This window comes from Sparus aurata, chromosome 13, assembly GCF_900880675.1.
Source record: "Sparus aurata chromosome 13, fSpaAur1.1, whole genome shotgun sequence".
NCBI lineage: Eukaryota > Metazoa > Chordata > Actinopteri > Spariformes > Sparidae > Sparus > Sparus aurata.
In genome coordinates this window covers 17,932,323-17,955,262 of record NC_044199.1, presented here as the reverse complement: position 1 = coordinate 17,955,262, position 22,940 = coordinate 17,932,323, and the positions used below count along the sequence as shown (strand labels likewise).

Below are 22,940 nucleotides of genomic sequence, written 5' to 3'. Positions count from 1 at the left end.
CTGAATTAATTGGTTCAGACACTGCATTACACCTGGCATCCTGCTGTTTCTGACATGTCTGGTGCTGTGATGTGATGACTCACTCAAACAGAGCTCTGTGTGGATTATCAAAGAAGTAAGCTAAATTAGTTTGTTTTCTTGTTTTTTTTTTTTACATGAGCCCAATAGGGGCACTACAAATGTTTAGAAAAACTGCTGTAGGGCCAAACATCCATCAAAACATGAGAGATGGTTATGAAGTAGTTTTGCAGCATCATGGTGGAGCTTGATAAAATGTTAAGTCGGAAGGACTGATGACGGCATGTGTGCCTGAATCTCATCCACATGAGCTGGAATATGAGTAGAAATTACAATGCCATCACATGAACATATCCTATGAATGTGGCTTTGCTATGCAGGACAGATTAATACGTTGCAGTCAAATATGTTTACTGTCCTTCCTGTTTTATGTCACAGCTAATAAGGTGATCAGAAAGTCCACTTTTTGAATATGCTGATATTCGGTCATGCATCATTACATCCAGCAGTGAGGTAGACACAAATGCTGACACTATTGTTGTTTTGCTTCTAAACTCTTCGAGGCTCAAGTATAACCTTTCATTTTGCAAATAGATTGTTTTAGCAAATTATTTGTTCAGTTCATCTTTGTCACACAAATTATATATCCTACCATATGTATCTGTATAACAGGCAGTGATTGGTACTTTCAAACATCAAATTGGGACGCATAGTAAAATAGATTTGAGGACATGATACTAATGTATCTGGTTGTTAGGAATTTTAAAAATACATTTCAAAGGAATCACATGACAAATTCTTATTTAAACTATATTTGATTTATTTTATATTTAAAATAAAATACTTGATAGTTAATCCACGGATAGTTAATCCACAACATTGGAATGCTTCATTATCCATTTACAATTGTTAATTGTAAAGTTATAACTCATGTTTATAATACTTTGTAGATGGTTAATATATACTGTGCAGTTTATCAAAAAAATATTTCGATGGTCATAAAATTGCAACTGATGTTTACAAAGCTTTACAATTGCTTAATAAGCAGATTATAAAGCAATTCATTGTCTGTTAACAGTGAAATAACTATTAATACTATTACTAAAGTTTAATTAACTATAGATTTACCATTTGTTAATAACTGTTTTTATAAAGTGAAAACAACAAGGGTTACTTAAAGGTAAAGGGGACCCCCTGTCATATTTTCTGCGTTTCTCCAGTGAATCCTGGAGGTGGATTGATGTTTTCTTTTTTTCTTCATTGGTAGAAAACTGTACATTATTATTTAGTGTGTCCATAACATACACATGAATTCTGGAGAAAAGAAAATATCATATTTTAAATAGGTCTGTTGTTATAAAAATAATTATACTGGCATGTCAAAACCAGTGGTGGAAGAAGTACTTTTTTTTACTTAAAGGGTAACTCCAACAATTTTCCACATTAAAGTGTGTTTACAGCTCTTGGGGTGTATTACTTTATATATGAAAAAGTATAAAGCCTTTTGTGGCTCTAGAGGGAGCTGCATGTAATCTGATAAAAAAATCCAGTGATGTCATTCAGTGGCTATAGGCACCAATGTAGGCACCAGGTTTTGAAAAGCAGTCCTCTGGTCTCGCATGCACTGTTCTAACACTGTTGGACTCGTTATGAATGGTTTAGATACAAATGACTGAAATCGACCCAGAGGTATCGCCTTTTGTATTCTACAAAGCTGTCTTTGTTTTCAAGACCTACATTACCATCAATGCAATTTAGCCACACTGGAGGCAATTTACGTGATTACGTGCAGCTTCCTCTGGAGCCACAAAAGGCTTTAAATTACTTTTTTACCTATGCAGTAGTACTCCCCAAAACACACGTCAATGTGGAAAATTGGTAGTCATACATAGTGTCGAAATATTGTTACAAGTAAACGTTCTGCATTGAAAATTTTAAGTTCAAAGGTATTAGTACCAAAAGTATCCACTATGCAGAATAGCCCATACAGAATATATCAATGTATGATACTGATGCATTAATGTAGTATCACTTTAATTGTGTGGCTTGTAAGGATGGGGTGTACTGCTAGGTAGTTTAATCAGTAATGTTACACCATCATTTATTTGTAGATAATTTTTGAATTAATTATGAGAATCTGCAGAGTAACTATTTAATCAAGCTTTTAAATAAATGCAGCAGATTAGGAAGAAAACATGAAGAACTTGAGTGTGCAAGAAGTTTTTTTGAAATTTCGCTCTGAATGTAGCACCCTACAGTAGAGTTGAAGAGAGAAGAGTAACATAAAATGTAAGTACTCAAGCACCTTTAAATGTCATTTATGCACAATAATAATAACAATAATACTGACATTTTTCTCTTTAAACTGATTATTCTTTTGTATTTCAAAAGGCATATACAGTTACATTATTCTTTTGTTCCCTTTCTTAATTAATTTGTATACTGCTGAATAAATGCTCACATAATGAAACTGATATACTCGAAAACTGAAACAGTCATGCCAAGCAATGACTAAATTAATTACATATTATGTGTTATTGTTTTTTCGTCCCATTGAATTAAATCCAACACCATCTGGAAGCAGGAGTTACAGGTGAGGAGGTGAAGCTACAATGTTTACAAATGTTGGCAGTTGCATTATGGGAGACAGATGATTGACACGGCCGCCATTTTGCTCCAGCTCTCCCTGCTTCCATTGTGTGAGAGATAGTAAATATCTGACACTGCCAGACAACCACAACACACTTGTATCCGTGCGGACAAAAAGCGCAAAATTCACCCCCGGTAAGTTACTTATTTGTCCTACTGTTTAGAGTTAAGAATTGTATTGGTCGTTTTATGACTAAAATGAGAAGGATAAAGTTGATTTTATGCGGAAATAGCATGTTATTTCGACGCTGTGGAGAGGAGAAAAGGCAACTGCCCCGATACTCAGCCAGCGAGAAAAACGGCTCAGTACTTCCACTGCCGAAATATCTGCTCCACTTTCATAGTCGATTTCTACTTCGCTGTTTCGCTTCAATATGCCATCGCTTCAGGACCCTTGGCGTTTATTTGATAGCCACACTTGTCTTCTACGTTTTGATGATAGTCTTTTCTGCACACGTTGTTCATTTTTTACTAAAAATGTCAAAGTTTACGTCCCGCTCGTCGCCTGTATATTGGTAGATTCATTTAGGTCTGCGGCCATAATCTTGCGGTATGAGGCGGGGTTACGGCTGCTTGTCCCGCCCTAGACCAATACAGAATTGGTTCTCGAGTGCGATACAGACACAGCTGATTGGTGTATTTCAGAATGAAGACCTGTTCAGCATTTTGATTGGTCTGATCGGGAGAACACAGTGTCGGGATTGGCTGGGCACGCTATGTCTGTGCATCTGCCAACCCGGAGGAAAAGTTTTCCCAGGCGGCCCAATATGACTGACCGTCAGACTTTGAGCTGGATGGTGGGAAAACAAAACTCTTGGCATGTTGAGTAAATGGAAACTGAAAAATAACCACATGTAGATATTTGGGAGCAAATTGTTCTATTAAACAGCAAAGAAAATGTTCTAAACGCTGCATTTAATATATGATCAGCCAAACGTTTGTAGCTTTAACTATTTAACTCACAGAGTTATAATGATTTATTCACTTATATTTTTTATTAATCTGACAATCCTTTAAAGCTAAACATAGAAGCATTCACATCCAAGCTAAATCATTTGCAGAATGATATTGTGTTTGACTGACAGCAGACAGTTATTGTGGAATAACACTGATCATAAAATTCCATAATGAATGTTGTATGTATGATTAAGGCAACAGTTATTAGTGTAACGTTACACAGTAATAGTGTTAATAGAAGCATGTGTAGAGGGTGAACGATACAGCAACTCTAAAACATGTAAAGGCCAGAGAGAAAAAGTAGGAACAATAGTGAACAGTGTGAAGTATTCTGATACGTTTCAAAAAAAAATTCCCTTCAGGTGATCCTTCGTCGTAATGGCTCGTACCAAGCAGACTGCCCGTAAGTCCACAGGAGGAAAGGCTCCTCGTAAGCAGCTGGCCACCAAGGCTGCCCGTAAGAGTGCCCCCTCCACTGGTGGTGTCAAGAAGCCCCATCGTTACAGGTAAAACCTTTATTTCAATTAATTAATTTTATTTATTCATTTATTTATAAGGGCAGCAAACATCAGTCATCACACACTTTTCTGCAAGCTGGCTAATTTTCAGCTACATTCCTATGGCCAGATATTCTGAAACCTATGAAGTCATAAAATTCACACAAAGAAGATAACAAGAAGTCATAAAGACAGCAATAAAACAGAAACTCTCAAGACAGAACGCAAGCCATGCAGAGCAGCAGGAATACAACATCAGTATGATGATAAAGATACAAAACTAAGGGAAGCATGAAGAAAGAAATGTTGACTACAGTCACTCCAAACAGCCATTTCTTTGACAAATCTCTCTATAAAAGCAAGGAATCTCTGTCTGTCTGTCTGTCTGTCTGTGTGTGTGTGTGTGTGTGTGTGTGTGTGTGTGTGTGTGTATGTGTGTGTTCCTCAAATATCTCTCCGGATCAGGATCAGACTGACCTGAGAGTTTCAACATGGCTCCTGCGTGGTTCAAGGGTGTGCGACGTCGGATTTGTTTGGACTGCAATGATACCGTTAATAAATTATTTCATAAATGCTTTACAAATTCCGCAAGCATTGTCCACCGGAGCCACCACAGTCACGTGCGCACCAGAGCCAATCACTGCACACCGTAGCCACGTGCGCATCAGAGCCAATCACTGCAGAGCCCGACTTCACGATACGACCTTAAGAAACGAGCAGATTTTTACCTGCAGCGGCGCAAGCTGGACCGGGATTTTGCCGGCGGTTCGGTCCTGTTATGTTCTGTGCATGTAAACTGACTATTGTGGATAAGTGAGACTAAACGAGTCTGGACCGAGTCTGTTCTGGTCTGAGGAGATCCAAAGACGCGTGGACAACAAAGTGGAATGGGAATCTGTGGATGTTCTTGTGTAGCTAGCTGCTAGCCCACCCACACGGCCCACCTCCCAAGTCGACGGACGCACCGGCACATCCAAAAACGGACTTAGGGTAAATAATGTCCGCCACGTTTTTCGCGAACATTGCCGTCACGTTGCAGGAAGAAACGGTAAAAATGGGCTTTTGTCACAGAAGTCGGTGTAGAGACAGCGATATTGAGAGTTGAGAGATTTGTGACATTTAGCGTGTTTGGAGTGTATAGTTAGTGTGTTATGTAGTGTGTTTAGTGTGTAGTGGAGTCGGTTTTTTGTTTAATGAGGAGAAGCTGAATGTGGAGCAGGCAGTGCAGCTCTTCATTCAGCTGGAAGGAGCTCAGGCAGACCTGAGCATTGCCTGCATTTAAATGTAAATAGTTACATATCACTAATAACTAATTTTGAAAATGTATGCACATATTTAACAATTTATATTTGCATTATAAGTAATAAAAAATGGTTTGTTAAACATATTTGTGGTTTTCACAGTAAAAAATCGAACTTTTCCTGATTTTATGTTATTTTGTGATTTTAGGTCCATAGTGTTAATATAATATGTCAAAATGAAAAATAACTGTACAGTCACACATGTGAGGTTTTGCTGAAAATAATGACACCAAACAAGGCAAGGTAAATAGTTTTTAAGGTGAAATATAATGGTATAATCAAAAGTAGTCAAAAACAGCCAATTATATCCCTGACGTCCCACCTTCAAACACAAACTCATTTTGCCATCCATGAAAAAGCTACTTAACCTCCCACTTTTCTATAGGAATACATGCTTCCTACGGGCAATGCACTAGTTGTCTTAATTGTGATGAAATAGTGATTTTCATCTAAAAGGATAAATTCAACCAAAATATGAAAATTCAGTCATCATCTACTCACCCCCATGCTGATATCTGGAGCTTTACAGCAAAATAGCGATGCAGCACCCTCTTAAATAACTGAAGTAGATGGGGAATTATTATACAACACCTGACAACGACCTAAAAAATTAACATAAAATAGCTCCACACAGCTTGTCTGGTGTGATCCAAGTCTCTGGAAGCCCAGAGATCCCAAATCGATTTAAACAAACATTGGAGGAAAACATTCTGTAAGATGGATGTCGTCATTGATGTATTCATAATAATGATATTATTAATTCATCTTTTATTTACTAAAACCCCTTCCTTGTCTACACTCACAGCCCAATTATTAGATTGGGGCCTCCAGTCAACATTTCTTCAGATGATAAATCCTGTTAGGCCTGTAGGAGGTTATATTACCTATCTTGGATCTAAATATTGAATTGGTTGTTTGAGCTATAATTGGTCATGTGTTTCAGGCCTGGCACTGTGGCTTTGAGAGAGATTCGTCGGTACCAGAAGTCCACTGAGCTGCTGATTCGTAAGCTGCCCTTCCAGCGCCTGGTGAGGGAAATCGCTCAGGACTTCAAGACTGACCTGCGTTTCCAAAGCGCTGCCATTGGAGCCCTGCAGGTGTGTGTGTGTGTGTGTGTGTGTGTTTGTGATTGTGTGTGCACAAAATATATGGTAAGTTACATCAGTATATCCTCCAAACTCTAAAACTGACACTAATAATCCTAACAATATGTGTTGTCCCGGTCCCTGCAGGAGGCCAGTGAGGCATACCTGGTGGGTCTGTTCGAGGACACTAACCTGTGTGCCATCCATGCCAAGCGTGTCACCATCATGCCCAAAGACATCCAGCTGGCACGCCGCATTCGTGGAGAGCGTGCTTAGATGGCATAATGTTTCACTTCTGTCCTGTTTTCTCTACCTGTCCCTACCCCCATTCCTTCGTTCTACCCCACCCACCCGCTCGCACCCATCCCCATCACTCTCCCTCCCTAGCCTGCCCAGCTTCTCAGTAGACTTTAGAGTAATCCTGATTATGAAGAGATAGAAATATGTTGAAGTCTGGTCTCTCATAGGTTTTTGTCTTCACCAAATGTTTTTAGGGTACTTTTTTGTGCATGTTAGAGGTTTCGCAGATCAGACGCACAGGTGCACACATACTCAAACATGCCTCTCTGAGATGGGTGGTGCCTCAAAATATGAAGCCTGCCCTCAAGCTCACCTGGATTCTTCCAGGGTGGGAGGCCAGCGACGTGGTTTGTGTGGCAAACAGAGCTGAAGTGGAGGGATGTAGCCGAGGGGCTAGTCTGCTTAAGGGGAGCTGCAACTTCCACAGCAGGGTGCTATTAAAACTAGTCCCGAGGCTTCTGCCCCATCTGAACACCCTCCTCCCCTCCTGCCCAGTCCGTCCCTCTACACCCCAACTCCAACCTCACTCTGCAGCTGCAGCTGGATGGCTCACTGCACCTTTTCAAATCACCTCCTTCACTTCTGTAAACTGCACTGGGAGGGGATGGCGGTCTGTTGATCTGATTGTGTGCATGTGTTAGCCTGATTTTGCTAAACCACTTGTACTCAAAAAACAATCTTTTGGTTGCTTAAGAATAATGATTATCATTGTGGATATGGTGTTTATTTTTTTTACGCATATAATTCATGGATAAGCATCTCTTCTTTTTACGACCTCCTAAATCATCACATTAATTGACAAAAGCAAATAATACAGTCAACATCAGTTTTTTTGTTACAGTAATCTGATTCGCTATAGAAAATCAGGAAGGGCTTCTCTGTTTTCCAAGGCAACTTCTATTCTAATGGCAGCCACACGGGGGCGATGGTTTACCATCTCCTCATCTGTTCAGTAGTTCACTGTAGATCATTCACCACACATTATACTTCTATCTCTCTCCATCTTCATCTCCACAGCTAGACTTAAGTCAGTCAAAGCAGTATGAATTGACATTTACAGTGGAAGTTACACTCTGCATGTTTAGTGTCCGTGTCTCCTGCACTCAGATCTGAACATATAATCTGTCCCTTTCTCAAAATTTGTGATACACAATATAACCTCATATTTGTTTTCTTTTATATTTTTCTTATTCCTCGAGATTTTCAGACGTATAAATAAGCTGATCTTTGTATTTTCCAAATTTCTCATATTATGGTGGTAATAAATAGGTGTTCAAACAAACAGATGCTTGTTGTGTCATTTATTTGTTTTACAGTGTTGAGCTGAGTCACTGATGCTACAGGGGCTGTCCAAAAGAGAGGTTATTAGTTACTATACTGTGGGCATGGCAAGTTTAATTTGTATTGAACCATAGACAGAATGATGTGAAGAAAAGATGGGAAAGAAACACAAGACAAGGGACACATATTTTTAAAAGAAAACAAAATAAAATGGAAGATAGAAGTAACTTAAATATAATATTACAATCAAATAACAAAAATTACACTGCTGGGTAAGATTTGAAGAAATAGTCCTAGGTTTTAAGTGTTGATTTTAAAGACTTGTGTTTCAGATATGTGGTGCATAAATACTGCATGGTTCAGTAAGCTTAGACTGACGGGACAGTAAGCAGGCCAATCCCAGACCATCTGAGAAGTCTGGACACAACTAAACTATGTAGTGCTTTATGAAGCAGTAGTGGCATTTTTAGGTAAATTTGTTCAGTTGATACAGCATTGTAAGGATAAGAAGTGAAGCGTCACGATCCACTTTTCTGGTCTCTGGCAGCATAATTCTGTATCGGCTGCAGCTTTGTGATTGACCTTTTAGAAAGATCAGTCAAGGCAGCAAATTACAGTCGTCAAAGATGCACACAAGTTTTTCTAAACCCTGCTGAGACACAAGTCCTTAAATTTAGATATATTATTAAGGGGGCAGTATGCTGATTTTGTAATTGTCCTAATGTGGTTCTTAGAATTTAGGTCTAAGTCTGTGATAAATCAAGATTTCTGTCTCCTTTTGTGGTCATTAATGTTGTATGTTATGTCATATGATGATGGGCATTATCATTCAAATAGGATGTATAGCTCAGGCAGAATGTCTGATAATTGTATCCATATAATAGTGTTAATGAAATAGAATTAGCCTCACCACAGCCAACAGGAAACATTAAAAAGCTGCTTAGTGTTAATTCAATTTATAATAATAATCCAATATTATATAGGCTGATAGTGTAACACTGTCAGGGGCCATTGTTATTGCAGATATTGGGAGTATTTCTACTTTCATATTTTTTCATAACCCCTCTGTACTTTAACTTGAATACATTCATTTTTAACTTTATGATTTAGACATTGTTGTATAAGTACTTTGACTTAAGTAAGAGAGACGAGTACTTCTCCCATTATCAAAAGCAATAAATCATAATCATTTAAGGTTGATGCCACATTGTTATGTGCTGCTAAAACACGTCATTCATCAATCACTTCCTGTATAGATGGAGACGTAAAGGAAAATATGAAGCATCTGTTGCTCTTTATTACTCCCCCTCAGTGATCATAAATGGCCAATCAGCGCTGCTTTGAAACATAATCAAACTTTCGTTGAACCTGTGTCTGCTTTTGAGCTGTAACAATTACCAATATTTTGACTTTTTCAACCCAAGGATTCCTCCTCAGACCACGCGCTGTGTTTTTGTTTTCCCCGGCGTTCACCTTCCTCAAGGTCTGCCCACTGCCGTCCATCCCCCATCACATCTGCTCCTTCCTGGGATTACAGCACAAATGTCCGTCTGAAACTCTCAGTGCTGAGGGGGAAGATTACAAGCGCGCTGCACCCTCCAAGAGAGGTTAACCAATCAGGTTGCGCAGACACAGGGATTAACCAATCGCACCACGGATAGGGAGGGCAGAGGGATTAAACTGAGCACAGAGTGGGATTAGGTCAGTGTTGAGTGCAGAAAAATGCTTTGAAATGTCTCTCACTGGCCCTCCATTTCCCTCAGTGCAGTAGATCTGAATTTATATGAAAATGTCGGGACATTTTAAATGGCCGAGGACAGGGATCAGATATGATTTACATGGCAGCAAAAGCAGAATTAGTTTTTTTTTTATTATTTGTATCAGAATTACATCAAAAATCTCTCAGGAGTGATTATCAAGCTTTTATACCGATTTAGCTGACATGAAGCATTTATCATGTCACAAATTTCACCACAACACTCTCAGCTCTCAGGCTAGATTTACTGATAATTGTACGGTAACTGCCCTAAAACTGCAAACCAACAATTTCACTTCAAAAAGATGGCAAGGAAATCAGTGAGAGGCCGGTCAAATGTTGTTTTGGAAAGACAGCTTTTGTTAAGTAACGAAGTCCTATCTTCCCACCAACACACAAGCAACACACAAACAAGTCTATGACATTTTTTCCACATATTTGATGTCAGTCAAATTCGCGTGGCAGTAATCAGGTCATGCAGGGATTACCAAGTTGTCAGAGGAGTTGGGGAGATTGGTGGAGCGGTGGGGGTGGGCTCCAGGAGGGGTGGAAAGAAGGGGGAACCACTGAGCTGATATCTCAGAGCTGGAACATTTCATCAAAACAACTGCAAGAAGAGAGGGGCTTTGAATAAACTGTGTTTTTTGTAAGCGATGTGGACGTGGACAAGTGAAGCGAAAGGCAGACGACCTGAGAGATAACAGGTGGAGGTAGAGAAAATAGATACTGCAGAGTTGGAGAGAGAGGGTGGGAAAATATGGGCGAAGATGGAAAAGATGGAAGGAGCCAGGAGAGAGCCAGGAAAAAAAAGGAGGAGGAAGAAGAGGCCGAGGTGGGTGAGATGGGTGAGAGACAGAGAGAGACAGAGGGGGATAGGGCGATAATCCTAACTAATTCACTTAGGGCATTGCTGAAGGGAGGCTAAGAGGATTGGGACACTCCCAGAATCAGATAAGCTAAAATAACCAAGATGGACCAGTGAGAGCCATACAGGCCATATGACGAACATGACGGGTCCAGACCTGACCACAGCGTGGCCACTTCACATCCGCACTGTGTCCGGTCCTCGCGCTGACCTCTAACTGTGGGTCAGTGAAGAACTCTGACTGTATCAGAAGCAGCTAGCACAACACAAACTATAATAATTCATGTCAAAGCACACAATCTCAATGATTATCAGTGCACAGCAGTGTAAAGAATAGATCACTTTAATATGTCACACAGCTAAAACAGAAGGTCTAATTTTTTTCCATCAAACAGATTGGGATGAGAACACTATGGGCTAACACTGTAATACGCAACACAAATGCTCAAAAAGATCTAAACGCAAACCAAATTAAATAGTTAAAAGTAGCATACAATAATAATAAATAGCGTAAAATAATGAAACCCTGAAGGAGGAAGGAAGTGACCTACAGGACTTCACAGCTCCTTCCTGTCAAAGCATATCTCGTTTCACTCTAGGACGACGCAAGAATTAAAACAAAATGAATACGTGTAGCGTGTGTGTGTGTGTGTGTGTGTGTGTGTGTGTGTGTGTGTGTGTGCGTGTGTGTGTGTGTGTGTGTGTGTTTGTGTATGTGTGTGTGTGTGTGTGTGTGTGTGTGTCTGAGTCAGACAGTCACATTAAAGGAAGAGATGGCTCGGTGTGTGTTTCCATACGTACGGCTCCAGTATGTTCCTACAAACGCTTTAAAGGCTTCTGTTCTCTTATTTAACGAAGCATGGGGAAGACAACGGTTATGATCTGCATTCAGGCAGCTGATGACAGCCACTGGTCCCTTCATCTCCAGAGTCGTCAAATAAAATGCATTTCTACAGACGTCACCTTTAGAAAAATGAAACAAAATCTTACAAACAAGAAACTGAAAATCAAAGATTACATGTCCTCTGGCTGAACTGCTTCACACTATCTCGCACGGGACTCGTTGACACACATGACATGTTGACGCACATGAACGCCACCCTTTCACGCTTTTTTTTTTTTTTTTAGAGGACCTGGAACTTCCAGGAGTTTTGGTCCTTGTGGTCCAGGCAGTCCATTGTGGTGAAGCCCAGTTTCCAGGCCTGCTGGTCCTTGTAGTCCAGGCAGTCAACAGAGGTGAAGCCCAGGGAGGAGGCAGTGCTGTAGCCCTGTGAGGACAGTGAGGCCGGGGACTGGCTTAGAGAGCCCCCCATGGAGGGCACGGTGATGGGGCTCAGGGCGCCCACAGTGCCTGACAGCTGCGAGTGCATGGGGGACAGATAGGCACTGCAGTCCAGGCCGGTGAAGTAAGAGGTGGTGCTGGCGTAGCCCTGGGTGTAGGCCGACGGCTGCCCGTAGCTCATTGGGTAAGGTGAGGGCCGCTGCATGCAGGGGGCAGAGGAGGAGGCCAGGGGGTCGGGCAGGGGCGAGATGGCTGGGCTCCAGATGGACACTGCAGTGTTTCCAGTGCTGGAGCTCGGGGCCAGGCTGGGGCCTGACTGACCAGAGGAGGGGCTGTAGGAGCCGGATGGGTTAGGAACAGGATCAGGGATGCTGGGTTCCTGAACTGGAGAAGCCTTCTTCTTAGGAGGGCGGGGCTTGGACTGGCCACTGCTCTGCTGCTGCTGCTGACGGCACTTGGCACGGCGGTTTTTAAACCAAACCTGGAGACACAAAGAAGAAGAAACAGCATGTTAATACAACAGTCAGGCATGGAGAGATGTGTTTTGAGCTGTAATTAAGTGTTGTAATTAATTAGAGGTGTTGGATGGAGAGGTGAGACAATGCGACTGCTGTAATGGAACTGTTAAACACATGGAATACAACACAGGAATCTGCTGTTGTTCTTCTGAGAAAAGTTTGTTGCCTTTTAAACTTTAAGACGTCTGGTCTCACTCTAGCTAACAGTATGTCCTCCATCTTGGCCGTAGCCTACTGCTCCAGTACCTGCACACGTGACTCGGGCAGGTTGATCTTGAGGGCCACCTCCTCCCTCATGAAGATGTCTGGGTAGCGGGTCTTAGAAAACAGCGCCTCCAAGATGTCCAGCTGTGTGCGGGTGAAGGTGGTGCGCTCTCTGCGCTGCTTCCGGGGAGTGGCTGCAAAGCCAAGAGACACAGAGAGGGGATTATTATACTGGCAGCCATAGAGGGATGACATGAATTATAGCTGTTATTTTAAAGGGAACATGACAGTCATCTAAGAGGCTGTTGTTTTCCAGCTATGTGTGTCAGGATGACAACAAATAAAAGCTCACACATCACTGACATACTGTTTATGATCCTCAGCTTTTTTTTTTTCATACTGGCTGATTTTGACCAATAAAAGTCAGTGTTCATTATATCATTTGATCACAACAGTCACAGTTTCTTTGTAGTTTTCCCAGAAAAGAAGGAGACATTTACATTGTATTCATGTAACCATGGTTTGTACGGTCAAATCACAACCATCTGCCCTCAACGCTACACATCTACATCTACATCTTCACCTCAGTCTTTTTGTCTAGTGAGGAATAACTGATGCAGTCGCGATCATTTGGCATTTAGCCTACTAATATAGGGTATTTGCATCTGAGAACATTTGAGAGGACTTGAGGGAGAACGTGACAAATATTAAAACATTAAATAAAAAATTAAAAAATATATCCGTCACATCTCTCCTGACAGATTCTGCGTGAGCACAGATTATCTGCGCTTCACTTTCACAAACGCCTCATATATCCGCTCGTTAACACACGCATCTGTGTTAATGCATCATGTTAGTGACAGCGCAAATATACCCTAGAAACGCAAAAGATTAACTCTTTGAGAAACCATCATTCGCTCATAACGAAAGTTAGTTAAATATTATATTTCCTTTTGTCTCTGATCAGTATACTGATAGTTTTAGAGGACATTTTACCATCTAATCATTATATACAAACTTTTTTTTATTTATTTTTTTACTATCAACAAACAGTTCCTTCTCTTCAATTTATTTTCGTGCGCCACATCGTTACGCACAGCCAGTGCGTCTTTACGCATCATTTCGATGGAATGGAAAGTATAAATAACTGGAACAGCAGGCGACAAACATGTCAAAACAAAGCAGGCAAAGTTTAAAAAAATATTATATAACAGTTTGTACTTACATGGATAAGCGACGGTTGTGTGTAGCACATCCATCCCGGGGCCAGGCAAATTTAACCCGTTCATGGTGTAATGAGGTTGCTTTATGTAGGACATCATCCTTACAGCGGGCTTTTAAGTCCTGTCGCTGACTTGTATGTCGGACACGCAACACAACAGCCGAGGGCCCCTCACAGCTCAGCGGGGGCAACAAGTCGGTGCGTCGGATCCAACCCGCTGCGGATAGAAGCGGGAGTTCACCACACAGAGCTCAAAATGTTTTTCCTTTTTTTTTTTTTTTTTTTGTCCTATCTGCAGTTTCAGCTTTTACTGCGTGTCAGCTTAGCAGCAGGGCACACCGCGGCACACTGAGCATCCGAACTGCTTCTGCGAGTCGACGAGTCGGATTTCACGCAGTTAAGTCATCACACAGGTGAAGTGGCCCCCGGATGCCTTTGCGCCTTGGTGAGGTTGCTCCACTGAGTTTCTTTACCGGCACACGCTGCTAATTAGAGGGAGCAAGTGGCTCCAGCAAACCCCTCCCACCACGCACGCACGCACGCACACACACGCACACACACACGCACAAAGCAACAGGCTACATAAGAGACACTAAACCTACACAAAGTTTATTCTCATGAATTGTAAATTATTTCTCTGATTTCAATCTTTACGTTTTACTCATTGGGATTAAACGTATAGGTACAATCTTAGAAATCTACCTCTAAAACTACTCCATACAAACATTTTAAAATCAATTTGGATATTGATTTGATGAATCTGAAAGCTCTATTCAAAACGAAAATGGTCTCTTCCACAAGCCATCAGTTTTTAAATATTTCGAACCCTCTTATATAGCTTTTTGAGTGGATGAAATAAAAAGAACAGCAATAAATTCAACACCAGAAATAATCTTCATAAAATGCCAATTTTCTTTTGATTTTAATTTTTTCCCTCCCTCTAGGCCTCCTTTTTGTTTCCCCCTTTTCCTCCTGCTGATCAATTAACCTGCTGCACTTCATACATTCACACATAATTGTCAGATTACATTCATCTCCAAAGACAGCTGCATACACACATGCTGCTTTTACGCGCGCACACACACACACACCACCCAGATGCACAAAACCGACAAAGCTCATTTGATTTATCATAATATGCTTTATCTGAAAAGTAAGTATCTTATCTCCAGATAAAGGGAGGAAAGACAGAGCAATCCGTTCAGTGGTGGAGCAGGAAAGGAGGCTGGAGGGAACCGTGGCTGCACAATGGACGAGTCTGCACACAGAACTGGGGGGAAAGAAATAGAAGAAAACGGCAGAAGATAGAGAATGTGGCTATGGGAGGGAATCGGAGGTGGAAGAGGAAGGAGGGAGAGCGGAGTGGACAGAAGACTCAGAGGAAGGAGACAGCTGCAGCACCTGATGGAGACCTACAAATAGACACCTCAGGTGGACATAGAAATGGCTGAAGACAAACTCCAGGAGTCCCACTTTGTTTTTGTGGACTGCAGCCTTGCCAGCAACATAGATGAGCATGTGTATTGTGGAGAGCTCTGCGTATATGCAGGCATCAGTGTGCACATTATAACTTAATATGGTTTTTCTAAATGCCTTTTAGAAACTTTTTACCACTAATATCATTTGTCACTTTTGAAATTGTAACTTTTGCCAATCTGTTCAAACTAATTTTATTGACTTTTTGACCTCCTGAGTTTTATTTGCAAATTTAGATTTCATTAAGGGTACAGTGACAATCTGTTTCATATGAATATTGTAGATTTGCCATCTTCTCTGTCACTTATTTCCATCTGAACAAAAAACATCACATATGTCACATGAACGCTGTCCAGATGATGTTGATGATGGCGCTGAAATCTTCCCCCAATAGTGGAACAGCTCGCCGTGCAGCTGCAACAGCAAATAGGGAAGTGGGGAAGAGGACTGAGCTGGTATAATCCCTGCCCGACTGCCCTTCCCCCCCAAAGCCGAACTCACAGAGACACACTCTGGATGATGCAAGCAGCGTGCGTTTTTTATTTTAGGACTGAACAGTTTGTGTTCCACATACTGCGGGCCGGCTGAGGCTGAAAACTCAGGAAGATGGAAATCAGAGGGAGAGGACAGGTAGACAAGTCAGGTGGAGGGGGCGAGCAGGTACACAGGAGGGAGGGGAGGGGAAGTGAGAGGGACGGAGGAGAAGCAGGTGAAGGGGCAGAGGGTGGGGGGAGGCTCCGGCTCTCGTCCCCACTGACACACTGCTGCAGTTAATCCAGATTAGAGTGTCTAAAACAGGTCGGCTAAATCTGCAGGCCAGCCAGCAATACAGAGGCTGCTGTCAGCCCCAATCACTCACCCTACACACACACACACACACGCACACACGCACACACACACACACACACACACACACACACACACACACACACACTGTAATAATCTCCTCTGTGCAAACCAGGTGCCATCAGCAGCTCAGCACAGACTGACTCCTAACCACTAACCACCCCACCAGCTCCCCCTTCCAGTCCAGTTGGAGCTCCATACTGGCAGACTGGACACACACACATAGAGTCTACGCAGTCTCAGTTTAAGACAGTCTACATGGATGATAGTCTGCCAGTAGATAGGACACCTTCGATTGAGACCCATGAAATAGTGAGTGTGTGCGCGCCTTCAACCTGCTGAGTCACGGTGAAACCCAATATGATCTGCAGATTTAACATGTCCATGAGTCTGACCTGCGGAGGGAGGAAGGTGCAGCTGAACACCTATGAAGGATACGTTCAAATCTGTCCTGAAACATCAATCACAGGCCCTTATTCACACTCTCGTTTGCCGTAATGGTTCTTCCTATTCACACTTTCTGGCTGTGAGGAGATCTCTTATTAAACACACAGTATGTAACTTCGCTGTCGCTTGAGTTCTGTCAGTCAACAAAATGAAAACAAAAGATGTAGTAAGCAGTGTGGGATCATGGGAGTTGTTGCCTCCGACCACCATTTCCAATGAAAATCAGAAACAAATCAGGGTCATAGGACGAGATAATGTTTAAAATTCCACACTGTCGGATTTATCACTTGGCGTTCAACCCTGAAAGGTAAGGATATAAACATTCTAATAATAAGGTTACTTGATTCAGCTGCTTTTTAGACACTAATTTCAAAACTAATCTTCATCTTTTGGAGGCAACCTGGTGTTTTTTTTAAAGATATTATTTCAAATGAGAACATTGATACCATCATAGGCGTCATTTTACCAGGGACACTTGAGACATGTCCCGGTCACTTTTGAAATTGCAAATTTTGTCCCTATTTTGAAAGGTATATTGCACGAAAGCATACAAACTTAGAAACTAGATCGCTTTGCTCTCTGTCAGCACTTGCAATTGGAACTGGCTGCTGGTGACTGCTGGTGGGAATATAAAACAAAACCTTAACAGAGGACCTAATATGTACTGTACAACATGAATTAAGGCTAATATCCGATATTCATTTGCTGTCCCGCCCTGCCTGTCTCCACTCATGCTTTACTCCCTGTGTAGGCCCTGTGTAGCCCTACTCCTCATTGCAAGATATTAATCACTTTATCATCATCATTATAGCTGTTATTATGAGACTCACCTTCTCTTGTAAGTTTTGTATTATATTATTAGGGCGGCTGTGGCCCAGGGGTAGACTCAACATCTTTTTATCAGAAGGTTGCTGGTTCGAGTTACCTGGTCTGCATGTCGAGGTGTCCTTGGGCAAGACACTGAAACCCAAACTGCTCTTGATGTGCTTGTCCACACCCTGCATGACAGCCTCCGCCATCAGTGTATGAATGTATGTATGAATTACTGTAAGTCACTTTTGACAAAAGCACATGTTAAATGCCCTAAATATCAATTATTACCTTGATATTGATACTATTCCTATTATTCTTTATTACTATTACTATTAGTAATTAGTAATTTCATTAATATCAATGTTATTATCATAATAAATGTACTATAACAGTAAGACTAATTATGACTATTATCACCTCAAGCCTTATATATGTGTTTATGTGCATGCATGTATGTATGTGTGTGTTTGTATGTATGCATGTATATTGGTATGTATGTGTGTGTGTAAGTGTATGTGTGTATATATGAATGTTTATGTGTGTTTGTGCGTGTATTTATGTATATATATGTATGTATGTATTTTCTTTTCTCTTTTTCTCCCTCTCGCTACACTAGAATCACTCCCTCTGGACACTGACCACATTATATTTAACTGCTTGTTATTGTCTGTATTTTCTGACCATCATCGACCATTTTGTTCTTCCTCTCTGTTGTCAAGTGTTTTTTGTTCCTTTGCTTTTGTTGTTATGTCAGCACTAGTTCGCTATGTTAACTTAATCACCAATAAAAAAAAAATTAAATACAAAAATTAAAAGATAGATTAAGGGGAAGCACCAGCCAACAACATGAACAACATTCATTAGATAAAAGATGTGCTCAGCACATACTGTAAAATCAGAATGTTATACGTTAGATGGACTGATTAGCCAGGTAGCTAAAACAGCTCAGGTTTTGCAAACAGTCAACAAAAAATGTATTTAGTTAGTGCTACAATTTTTAAGGTTTAAGATTTAAGACCATCCAGCCTCCTGACAGGTGTGTCAAATCAGGACGCAGATTAAGTAACGTGGCTACAACACAGGTGTGTGTTGGACTGGTCACAATAAAAGGTCAATCTAAAATACATCCACAGACCTTGTTGTGAGCAGTGTCATATAGGAAATATTTCCTCTCTACCATATACCACCATATCACTGCACAGAAGGAAACATGTATTGTGGACGTGCTCATGACTGTGTGGGAGGTAAACATTTATTGGTGCCCTCCTTGGCTGAACTGCAACTTTATCTATCTTAGTTAGCTTAATTAGCTAACCTCTGGTCCATGAGCAGATGCATGACACTGTTGGCGGGTGTAGTTCAGAAGACGGAAAATAGTTCCTACCTGAAACTGCTCATTCAGGTCATGAATTCTAGAAAGGGGCATAGCTGTTGGGTGATGTACTTTTGGTGTTTTGAGCACCATAGAATGCCATGGAGTTCCATTTTATTCACGAGAAGGCAAACATCCCTATGGCCGACGTCTCCAAAAACAGAGCGACTCATATCAAGACTAGAAGAACCCTCTGCAAAGGCCCAACAAACGCCTTTAATTCAATCAAACCTAATCCAATATCAACCTCTATAGATTTTGAACCACCCAAAACTGCTTAACCATAATTTAAACTTACCAGACCTGTAATAGCCAACCACTGGGACAACAAATAATACCTATGGAATCATATTTTCCATTGTATTGTAAATTGTTCATAGCTACCAGCCAACTAAATATGACAGTTTTTTCAAGCATGATCCATATATTCTTTCCAGGAAACTTAACCAAATTGTTGGAAAACACCCTATCTTGCAATGTTACAAGTGTGAAAAAAATCCTGAATGTGTCCCTTTATCCAGATCCACACCAAAAGTTTTTGGGGTCTATTCTGGGCCAAGACCCATCCTCCATCTATGTTTCATGTAAATCCCTTCAGTAGTTTTTGTGTTATCCTGTTGACTAACCAACAAACCAACAGACACTGTTGAAAACATAACCTCCTTTGTAGAGGTAACTGGCTGAAAAATATGTATTTATGATTTTGTGTTTTTTTAGAGTGTCCCTCTGAATAAAGGTAGCAGACTGGATAAATACAATTAGTAGTAAGTAGCATGTAATGGATATAGACTGAACTAACTACAAAGGACTTGAGTGAGTGAGTGAGTGAGTGTACTTATTTTCCAACTCTGGCAAACTCCCTTGGTCCAAATCTGGCTTTTAATTTGGGGTAGAATCAGAACCAGCTTTATAGAGTGCTGCAGTAATGCAGAGCCAATGGGGTTTTTTCAGTGACTTTTCAGTTAAATGTCTGAAAGTACATTTAAGTAGTATTTACAAGTATTTACATGTTTTGCTCTACAACATTAAATGCACCAATGAGACCACAGAAGCTGTTGGGCACATTATATGTCATTATGTGTCAACACTTTACTCTACCCTACTTTAACTTTGCAACTTTAAATAGTAAATAAGTAAATAGTGATAAAATGTATGGCGGCAGTGACTTTTAAGTTATGTGACCGCAATGTAGCCTGTTTTTTTAGTTTAAGTGAGTGTCTGTTTATAGCCTAACATTAGATTTTAACTTTCACTGGTGATTTGATTTACACTTTGAAAATCATGAAAGTGGGGTGTTCATCCGTGAAGATTATCTTGCTGAACAAAACACGTCAGTATCACAAACTTGTTTTTGCCACGGAGATTATTTTCAGCAATAATCCAAATCCCAATTCAAAAATACATCATCCCCACATCACTCTATTAGCCAAGTATGTTTAAGCCTACACATACAAGCAATTTGACTCTGGTACGTGGCTCTTAATGTAACATACATTGCCAAAAAAATAAAGATGTAAACAGACATACAGCTGAACAAGGACAACATAACTGAAGACTGAAATAAACATATAACTATCATAAAGAGCTCAAAAATGTATATAAATACACTGTTTATAAAAAGCAACCCACAATGTCTGAGTTTGAATCTTTGGTATTCAGAGGAAACTTTTTTGCTATTGCTCTGTCTGTTTTTGATATATCATGGTACAACTATATATCAGCCATTTCACTTTTTGTCACTGTTCATTTTCGTTTTTGGTTGCAGTTTACAATAATATTGTCAGGCAGTTCCTCTCTGCATCATGGTGCTGTACCAATAAAAACATTATTGTCAGTGAATAGAATGTCTTAGTAAAGCTCAGAACCGATACCTTGAAAAACTTGATTCCCATGTTTACCATTCCGAATAAAACTACAGCCACATTAAACTTCTTATGCAAGGTACATTCAAGTTGTGCGTGTGTGTGTGTGCGGTGAGTCAGGAGTTGCAGTGCGGGGTGAGGTGTGTCAGTGTGGAGGATGAGTGATTACAGTCGACAGTAATCCTGCAGATGGATTAGCAGGTGGTATTAGCAGAAGTGGGGGTGTAGCACACTGCCACCTCTGAACTGTCACATTATGGAGGAGCGGCTCAGTCCTCTTCACCCCCGTCACACACACTGCACCTTGTAACACACACTGTGGAATGGTCAGGGCCACCAGAGCAACGACCACTATACTGAAGAATGGGGGTCAGGCCTACAGAGACTTTTTTTTTTTTTTTACTTTATGATAAGGCTATTTATTTATTTATTTTCTAACTCTATCTAACATTTCTTAAAGAAAGTGATTAGCTTAACTTAACAATAGCAACAAAAGTTTATCAAATGTTCGCTTACCTTTTAGCAATTTCATCCTGGTGATATTCATATTCATGCTTTACAGTTTTACTGGCCCATACTTATATGTGACCTCATTACTGTCCATCCTTCCTTGTAATTTGTTTTTAAACTTACATTAGGACATCAGTTCATTGACATTAGTCTAATGTGAACAATGATTTTGGGTAACACTTGTAATAACAATCAATAACAAATAGTTAATTTATTATTATTATTAGTTAATCAAACTTTGGTAAATAGTTAATTGACTGTGAACAAATAATGCAATAGTTTATAAACAATGTATTGAGCAGTTGTTTACTGTACACTTGTAACTGATGTTTATAATACTTTGTAAATGGTTCATAAGTATTGTGTGGTTCATTTATAAACATTATTTGGATGGCCGTTATAAAGTTGTAACTGATGTTTACAAATCTTTACAATTGCTCAATACATTTTTGTATTCCATTGTTTGTTGTGTGTAAATTAACTATTATTTCAAGTTTGACTAACTATACATTTACCATTGTATTACTGATGCTGATTATATAGGCTTACTATTTGTTTTGGTGACTAATTCAGGAATCAAAGCTCTTATGCAGCAATGTTTTCTGTCCCAGCATATCACGTAGAGGTCTCAGACATTAAGTGGCGACTGTAGAAAAAAACATCCAATAATAAGTATGTCATGTACTGCAAGTGAACATGCAAAATTGTTTGTTTGTCAGTGTCTGGCTCATTTAAAGTTTCCTGTGCTGTATGCTGACGGTATTATTATTGACCTTTTATGAGTGCTGGTGCAATATGTAAACTTTTTACTTAAAACATTCAAAGATAAACTAAAATGATCAACATGATGTGAAAAATAAACAGATTTGACAACATGTTTGGCACTGCTCCCTGTCTGCATTACCAGCTGAGCCCCGCCACCCCGGGCCTGAAAACCTGCTTCTTTAGTGGTTCTTAAAGGTAAAGTATGCAACTTCTTTTACAGGCCGACAAACAAATATAAGCCAGATCTCTTGATATGTGGAACATAAGTTTGCAAAAAGCTAACCTGAGCTTTAGATGTACATGAAAGCCGTGAGTTTATAGTTGTGTCTGCTAACATAAGAAAAAACCAAGCTTGTTCTTTGAGTAACGCTGGCGTGAGAAGAAAAATCTAGAAGTCTGACACTAGCCCTTTTTAGATAGAAAAGCCGGCACATTTGCTCCAAGGTAAGGGTGGCAATGTGCCGACCTGTCTTTCTAAAACGGAGGCATAATATTCCTCCTTTTCCAGAAGCTGCCTCTTAGGTAGGCGTAAACATGTGACGTGATGTGAAGCTCGAAGTTGGGCTGTGAACAGTGACAAAGAATTTGTCTTCAAAATAAGAGCTTTACATTGCACCCCATTGGAGTTTAGAACTGGGTTCTTAGCGGGGGGCTTTTAATTTGAAAGTAGCGACTGTTCCTAGCTTACCGCTACAACAACAAGCTGACAGAACCAAACAGCTACAGAGACCGAGGAGACGCTAGCATCTCCTGGATCTCAGCGGCTGTCCAGTTGCTCATCTTCATGTCCACGGATGAAGTGATGGACTGACTGTTGTGATCAGCTGTTTCCTGGTTTTAAAACTCCCCGGCTGTGGGTTGCACTACAGTGCAGGTCATTGACACCTCCGCCCATCTTACGCAGGGGCCGGCAC

At 40.6% G+C, this 22,940-nt stretch overlaps 2 protein-coding genes and 1 long non-coding RNA gene across 3 annotated transcripts; 2 read left to right on the top strand and 1 right to left on the bottom strand.

The window, feature by feature from the left end:
• Nucleotides 1–2,660: 2,660 nt before the first annotated feature.
• Nucleotides 2,661–8,089, top strand: h3f3c (H3 histone, family 3C). Its single transcript, XM_030437950.1, has 4 exons — nt 2,661–2,802; nt 3,987–4,130; nt 6,366–6,519; nt 6,655–8,089. Exons 2-4 carry the CDS (start codon nt 4,003–4,005, stop codon nt 6,781–6,783), a joined length of 411 nt encoding a protein of 136 aa, XP_030293810.1. The 5' UTR covers nt 2,661–2,802; nt 3,987–4,002; the 3' UTR covers nt 6,784–8,089.
• A 2,947-nt stretch (nt 8,090–11,036) lies between these two features.
• crx (cone-rod homeobox) lies at nt 11,037–14,403 on the bottom strand. The gene is made up of 3 exons (XM_030437949.1): nt 13,939–14,403; nt 12,756–12,907; nt 11,037–12,472 (listed from the first exon to the last, which is right to left on the bottom strand). The coding sequence occupies exons 1-3, from the start codon at nt 14,033–14,035 to the stop codon at nt 11,834–11,836; spliced, it is 888 nt and encodes a 295-aa protein (XP_030293809.1). The 5' UTR covers nt 14,036–14,403; the 3' UTR covers nt 11,037–11,833.
• A 2,713-nt stretch (nt 14,404–17,116) lies between these two features.
• LOC115594850 (uncharacterized) lies at nt 17,117–18,222 on the top strand. The gene is made up of 2 exons (XR_003986565.1): nt 17,117–17,735; nt 18,134–18,222. It is a non-coding gene; the product is annotated as an uncharacterized LOC115594850 (long non-coding RNA).
• The last annotated feature ends 4,718 nt before the right edge of the window (nt 18,223–22,940 follow it).